At 36.7% G+C, this 7,500-nt stretch overlaps 2 protein-coding genes across 5 annotated transcripts in view; one reads left to right on the top strand and one right to left on the bottom strand.

Annotated features, from left to right (window-relative positions):
* Positions 1-6,464, top strand: part of smpdl3b (sphingomyelin phosphodiesterase acid like 3B) — an 8,018-nt gene extending 1,554 nt beyond the window's left edge. The window contains exons 2-10 of one of the 2 annotated variants that reach the window (XM_081696555.1): positions 58-274; positions 670-767; positions 861-1,004; positions 1,151-1,320; positions 1,454-1,634; positions 1,748-1,881; positions 2,033-2,380; positions 6,037-6,180; positions 6,327-6,464. In XM_081696555.1, coding sequence (XP_081552681.1) covers positions 58-274; positions 670-767; positions 861-1,004; positions 1,151-1,320; positions 1,454-1,634; positions 1,748-1,881; positions 2,033-2,380; positions 6,037-6,180; positions 6,327-6,353 — 1,463 coding nt within the window. In that variant the 3' untranslated portion in view covers positions 6,354-6,464. The remainder of the gene's footprint in view (positions 1-57; positions 275-669; positions 768-860; positions 1,005-1,150; positions 1,321-1,453; positions 1,635-1,747; positions 1,882-2,032; positions 2,381-6,036; positions 6,181-6,326) is intronic. The other variant, XM_081696556.1, reaches the window with a different exon arrangement.
* Positions 6,465-6,684: 220 nt separating this feature from the next.
* Positions 6,685-7,500, bottom strand: part of mecr (mitochondrial trans-2-enoyl-CoA reductase) — a 5,509-nt gene continuing 4,693 nt past the window's right edge. For all 3 annotated transcript variants that reach the window (XM_035531139.2, XM_035531140.2, XM_035531138.2), the window contains one exon: positions 6,685-7,500. This exon is cut by the window's right edge and continues 864 nt beyond it. The gene's annotated coding sequence lies outside the window, so the exon portion shown is untranslated.

Genomic DNA, 7,500 nt, shown 5'->3' with positions numbered 1-7,500 from the left:
TTCTTCCCAACAGGTCAGTCTAAGTTGCATCTACATATTTACATTTGTTCATTTTAGGGAGTTTTTGGCATATCACTGACCTCCACTGGGATCCTACCTACAATCTAGGGAATGGGAACTCAGAATCAGTTTGTGTTTCAAGTGGTAGTCGTCCTACCCCACATGCGGGTAAATTTGGAGACTATCTCTGTGATTCACCATGGGACCTCATAAATTCCTCTGTACATGCCATGAGGGATATTCTGCCTGATCCAGATTTTATCATTTGGACTGGGTATTTATTCTTTGTTGACATGCATCTTACAATGAACATATTTTGTATAACTGTACAATCTCAACATATTTAGGCTACAGCTATTTTTTACCCAAAGTAACCAAATTTTTACTCATTCTTTTTTTGCGAAAGCATTTGTCTTGTTTCTTTAATTCCAATTAACTTTACTTCTGCTGATAATGTAATGTGTAAAAGCCCTTAAGAAGACATCAGAGATGTTGAGACTGTGTTAAAATAATTTAAGAAACAAGGACTTAATGTTATTTTAATATTTTCCATAAGATGGCAAATATTTGTTAATATACATATAATACATGTTAATATAAAATTACTTATTCCCATCAGCACTTTCTGCTATCATACAAAATAAAGTATATTTAAAATCTTTACTACAGAGATGATACTCCTCACATACCTAATGAGGATCTGGGAGAAGAGGCAGTCCTCAGCATAATAGGCAACCTCACCCACACCATAAAGGAGCTCTTTCCTAGTATATACTGGCAAACACGAAGCGTTCTATATCTGTTTTAGCTAGGTCAATAGATAAGCAATGCAATTTTACTATGGGCCTTTGCTTTTTTAGATACAAAGGTCTACTCAGCTCTGGGGAATCATGACTACCATCCAAAAAGCCAACTGCCACCTGAGCAAAACCTCATCTATGAGCAGATACAAAAATTATGGGAGAGCTGGCTGGACCCTCCATCAAGAGAAACTTTTAAGAGAGGTAAAGCAAAGTACCACAACTTCACCGAGCATAGCAGCATTTAACATGGTACTCAAACGTACCATGGATCTGACAGAGGCTCTTTATTCAAAGATATCATTTTGGAAAAGGACATCCACATTTAAGAGTTAGTCTTCTATTTCTAGGTGGATACTATACAGAGAAGCTGTTGAATCAAACTGGATTCAGAGTGCTGGTTCTGAACACTAATCTGTACTATGACCAGAATAAAGTCACAGAAAATCTTAAGGACCCAGCAGACCAGTTTACATGGGCAGATCAAGTGCTCACTGAGGCTGCCAAAGCCAAGGAAAAGGTCACATTTTTATGATTTACCAATATTTTTCACAAAAATCACAAATGAAAAGAAGACAAGTTGTATGTGTTCAGTAATTTTGGTTTCCAAATTATAATCTCATCGTGCTCATAGGATGTTTTTTCCTTAATAGGTATACATCATTGGCCATGTTCCCCCAGGCTTTTTTGAGAAGAAGCGACATAAGCCATGGTTCAAAGCTGAATTTAATAAGCACTATGTGGACCTTGTTCAGAAGCATCATGATATTATAATTGGCCAGTTCTTTGGTCATCACCATACAGACAGCTTTCGAATGTTTTACAGTACATCAGGTGCTTCACATTAATAGTTTACAAATCTAATTCTAATACACAAATGACATATTAGAATGGACATTATGCCTACTTAATCCATGACAAAAATAACACTACTATTTTTTCCACAGGATCTCCAATCAGTGCCATGTTTGTGACTCCAGGAGTCACACCTTGGAAAACAACACTGCCTGGTGTAGCAGATGGGGCAAATAACCCTGGCATTCGAGTGTTTGAGTATGACAGCAAAACACTTTTAGTTAAGGTATGACAAAAGAACAATATTTAGCTGGAAGCACATTTTTTTTAAAAATGTACATCACCAAAATGATAAAATATCCAAACTGTTAAGCAATTTTCTCCAATTAAAATTTGAAAGAAACAACTACATATTTGTTTTCTCCATCATAATTCAGGATGTGGTGACCTACTACCTGAACCTGAGCCGTGCAAACATTGCAGAGACACGCTGGGAGAAGGAGTATCGGCTGACTGAAGCTTTCAGAGTGCCAGATGCCTCCCCAGCCTCCATGCACCACATCTTAGAACGGATAGCAAACGACAACTGTTACCTCCAAAAGTATTATGGCTTCAACTCAGTGAACTATGACCTTGCAGTGTGTAATGAGGGCTGCCGTATTGACCATGTGTGTGCCATGCGAGAGGTGGATTTTGAGGCCTATAAACATTGTGTGGAGAAGGAGGGGACATCCTCTACTGTCCCAGGACTGCTGGCTGTGGCCACAAAGGATGCACTCTTGCAAGTAAACTCTTAATTAAGGCTGTAATTAAGCCTTTGTTTTCTTCTCTTAAGCTTGTACCACACTGCATACACATACATTTTTGCTTTTCATGGATTGTATCTTAAAACCAGACAACAAACCTTTACACTGTCATATAAATATGTCGATGTGAGTTACAATACTGCAAAACATTCCAAATACACTGCTGAACATTTTTATGACACTCTAAAAAATTTTGTAAGCATATGTTGGTGTTAAATCAAAATATATCAAAGATAGTGTACCAGGTACTACACCTATTGCTAATTTAATAATAAAGTTTTTTTTATTGGCAATGGGTAATTAATTAAAAATATGTAGAGCTAAAGGTTACCATTTATCTAGGTATAGCTGTCATAAAAACAGTCAGTCATTCTGTCAAACAGTTTACACAGAAATTAATAAGTTTCTGAACATTCAAAGAACATTTAATAATGATTTAGGCTAATAACTGTGTAATAATATATATATATATATATATATATATATATATATATATATATATATATATATATATATATATATATATATATATAAAATGTATGTAATATATACACACACATACATACAGTCTCTTTCCACAGCATCGCCCAACCCTGCTTGCTCCTGTTTTCCATAAGTTTGCACTGGTAAGGGATAGCAGGGATAAAATATTTAGAGCTCTAACCATGTAGGATGGGGCTCTGTAACAGGCTTGGAAATTGTCTATTTGATTAGGAGAGAAAGATTGGGTAGTGCAAGCAGACATCTGTTTTATGGGTTGACTTGCCAGGCTATTGAGGATTCAATGACTGGGGGCTCCCCCATGCCAAAGGTTGCCATATCCTTACACTCCAAACCAGAGAGGCCATGTATCTCCAGTAGTTTCATGTGCTTTGCATATGGAAGGAGGAAAGGCAGTTGTTATTTCCTAAGGCTGGGTGAATGACCCAGGATGTTTACCATCATACACGTGCTTTTTTTTAGTGCAGGGTTAAAAGAGCTGGCTAGTCAACAGCAAGATTTGTGGCAGCCTGTTCTCAAGATCAGCATGTGGTAAAACAGCTGGATTGCTGGCCAGTGAAACTTGGATGGGAGGAACAGCATCCATGTAATATTACATATTAGTGTAATATTAGTGTATTAATCCAACAGACTGTGTCTATAACCTTAAGATGTAAGTGATAGTTTGTTCTCAGAATGTCCACTATCTTCAACTATCTTTTAAATTCTTTATTGTTCAGCTTCATACCAAAAGAAATGTATGTTTTGATTTCATTTGACTTAGAGAATAATCTTATAAAAAATACTGGCATGCAAATAAGACATCTTAGAACTTATGTCCTGTACCTGTTATAATGTGCCAAGCTATTGCCATCTCCAGAAGATTAGGTGGTACAAAACTAAAGTTCTAATTTTGAGCACATATAGAAATGTGTCTCTGTACATTGATTATATTGAATCCAAAAGGATGTGCCCTCCTATGGACAATTAATTAAAAGTCAGAAAATAGTTGATTAAGCAAAGATGTTGCATTTGCAAGAAGCATGCTTGTGTCCAATATGTCAGGAAGATGGCAGAGGTTCCTTCAGCATTGGAAATGTGATCCTGTATGCCAAGCTAGACTCCATGGTTCTTTACACTGGCATACAAACTTATATGATAGCTATGCTTCGGGTATGGGAGTCCCTCCCATAGGTGGACCTTGAACACAAGATGATGAAAGAGAACACTTAAATTCTGTCAATGATTGACAACTAGTTATGCCACAATGATGATTCTGACTAAGGCATAAGACCTAAAAGAGTTGATGCAGCTCAAATGCTGTGCGACAGCATAATAAATTATTGAAATATAGCCACTGTGAAAGTAGGAATAATGAGAACTACATCAAACAGTGGGCTAGCTGAGAATGGGATAATGAACTTTGCCCTTAATAATTTGTGAGACTGAAGAAGATAATATTACAGTATTTACAGGGACTCTTTCATTTATACATTCATTTGGAAAGCACACACAACCACATGAGCAAAAATAAACCACTATTTCAAGACCATAGACACATTTCTTATCTTACTTTCATTTAAGATGTTGGATGAATGAATGGAACAATTGTAGCTACTGATCAGTGATACAACAGCTATATTTTGGGAATAATCTTATAAAAATGTACTATTTGGACCTCTCATGTTTTTTTTTCCTCCTTTTTATCTACATGCAAGTTACATCAGCAGTGTTTGTCACTGATTCTAATGTACACATTGATGGGGTGATATATTCAGCCTAGTCATCCTGTTGGCTTCAACTGGCCTGTCTTATCATTCATATTACTGTCATTACTGTCACATATCTTTGTTGTTGGCTAATGCTTAAACTGTCACTGATAGACCATCTGTCTTGGCTGTTTGTTGAGTGGCACTATGGATTGTATCTGGAAAATGGTTTTTTTCAGTATTTTAACTTTCTATGGGCAAGGAAAGGTGTTAGCAGGTGAGCCTTTATGAGTTTATCTAATACGCTCTGAAGATAGTAAAACATTCATTTAAAAGTATAATTAGAATAAAGACTATTAACTATGTGTTGAATGTATAACACCATAGAAAGTTATACAGTTTAAACTAAGGACAGCATGTTCTTTCATAAAACAGATTAGGAGTCAGGAACCCATGCAGTAGTTGTAAGATGAGGTATGAGCTCCAGCACATATCAAGACTGAGTGGTTTAGTTTTAAAGTCATAGCAGACATATTACAAAATGCTTTAGATGAAAAATAAGGCATTGTTGGAAAGTAGTAATGCCTTCTTCCCAACAGGTCAGTCTAAGTTGCATCTACATATTTACATTTGTTCATTTTAGGGAGTTTTTGGCATATCACTGACCTCCACTGGGATCCTACCTACAATCTAGGGAATGGGAACTCAGAATCAGTTTGTGTTTCAAGTGGTAGTCGTCCTACCCCACATGCGGGTAAATTTGGAGACTATCTCTGTGATTCACCATGGGACCTCATAAATTCCTCTGTACATGCCATGAGGGATATTCTGCCTGATCCAGATTTTATCATTTGGACTGGGTATTTATTCTTTGTTGACATGCATCTTACAATGAACATATTTTGTATAACTGTACAATCTCAACATATTTAGGCTACAGCTATTTTTTACCCAAAGTAACCAAATTTTTACTCATTCTTTTTTTGCGAAAGCATTTGTCTTGTTTCTTTAATTCCAATTAACTTTACTTCTGCTGATAATGTAATGTGTAAAAGCCCTTAAGAAGACATCAGAGATGTTGAGACTGTGTTAAAATAATTTAAGAAACAAGGACTTAATGTTATTTTAATATTTTCCATAAGATGGCAAATATTTGTTAATATACATATAATACATGTTAATATAAAATTACTTATTCCCATCAGCACTTTCTGCTATCATACAAAATAAAGTATATTTAAAATCTTTACTACAGAGATGATACTCCTCACATACCTAATGAGGATCTGGGAGAAGAGGCAGTCCTCAGCATAATAGGCAACCTCACCCACACCATAAAGGAGCTCTTTCCTAGTATATACTGGCAAACACGAAGCGTTCTATATCTGTTTTAGCTAGGTCAATAGATAAGCAATGCAATTTTACTATGGGCCTTTGCTTTTTTAGATACAAAGGTCTACTCAGCTCTGGGGAATCATGACTACCATCCAAAAAGCCAACTGCCACCTGAGCAAAACCTCATCTATGAGCAGATACAAAAATTATGGGAGAGCTGGCTGGACCCTCCATCAAGAGAAACTTTTAAGAGAGGTAAAGCAAAGTACCACAACTTCACCGAGCATAGCAGCATTTAACATGGTACTCAAACGTACCATGGATCTGACAGAGGCTCTTTATTCAAAGATATCATTTTGGAAAAGGACATCCACATTTAAGAGTTAGTCTTCTATTTCTAGGTGGATACTATACAGAGAAGCTGTTGAATCAAACTGGATTCAGAGTGCTGGTTCTGAACACTAATCTGTACTATGACCAGAATAAAGTCACAGAAAATCTTAAGGACCCAGCAGACCAGTTTACATGGGCAGATCAAGTGCTCACTGAGGCTGCCAAAGCCAAGGAAAAGGTCACATTTTTATGATTTACCAATATTTTTCACAAAAATCACAAATGAAAAGAAGACAAGTTGTATGTGTTCAGTAATTTTGGTTTCCAAATTATAATCTCATCGTGCTCATAGGATGTTTTTTCCTTAATAGGTATACATCATTGGCCATGTTCCCCCAGGCTTTTTTGAGAAGAAGCGACATAAGCCATGGTTCAAAGCTGAATTTAATAAGCACTATGTGGACCTTGTTCAGAAGCATCATGATATTATAATTGGCCAGTTCTTTGGTCATCACCATACAGACAGCTTTCGAATGTTTTACAGTACATCAGGTGCTTCACATTAATAGTTTACAAATCTAATTCTAATACACAAATGACATATTAGAATGGACATTATGCCTACTTAATCCATGACAAAAATAACACTACTATTTTTTCCACAGGATCTCCAATCAGTGCCATGTTTGTGACTCCAGGAGTCACACCTTGGAAAACAACACTGCCTGGTGTAGCAGATGGGGCAAATAACCCTGGCATTCGAGTGTTTGAGTATGACAGCAAAACACTTTTAGTTAAGGTATGACAAAAGAACAATATTTAGCTGGAAGCACATTTTTTTTAAAAATGTACATCACCAAAATGATAAAATATCCAAACTGTTAAGCAATTTTCTCCAATTAAAATTTGAAAGAAACAACTACATATTTGTTTTCTCCATCATAATTCAGGATGTGGTGACCTACTACCTGAACCTGAGCCGTGCAAACATTGCAGAGACACGCTGGGAGAAGGAGTATCGGCTGACTGAAGCTTTCAGAGTGCCAGATGCCTCCCCAGCCTCCATGCACCACATCTTAGAACGGATAGCAAACGACAACTGTTACCTCCAAAAGTATTATGGCTTCAACTCAGTGAACTATGACCTTGCAGTGTGTAATGAGGGCTGCCGTATTGACCATGTGTGTGCCATGCGAGAGGTGGATTTTGAGGCCTATAAACATTGTGTGGAGAAGGAGGGGA

The sequence above is a fragment of the Electrophorus electricus genome, chromosome 14 (genome assembly GCF_041902795.1).
Source record: "Electrophorus electricus isolate QZ-2024a chromosome 14, ASM4190279v1, whole genome shotgun sequence".
Classification (NCBI taxonomy): domain Eukaryota; kingdom Metazoa; phylum Chordata; class Actinopteri; order Gymnotiformes; family Gymnotidae; genus Electrophorus; species Electrophorus electricus.
This window is presented reverse-complemented; position numbering and strand designations above follow the sequence as displayed.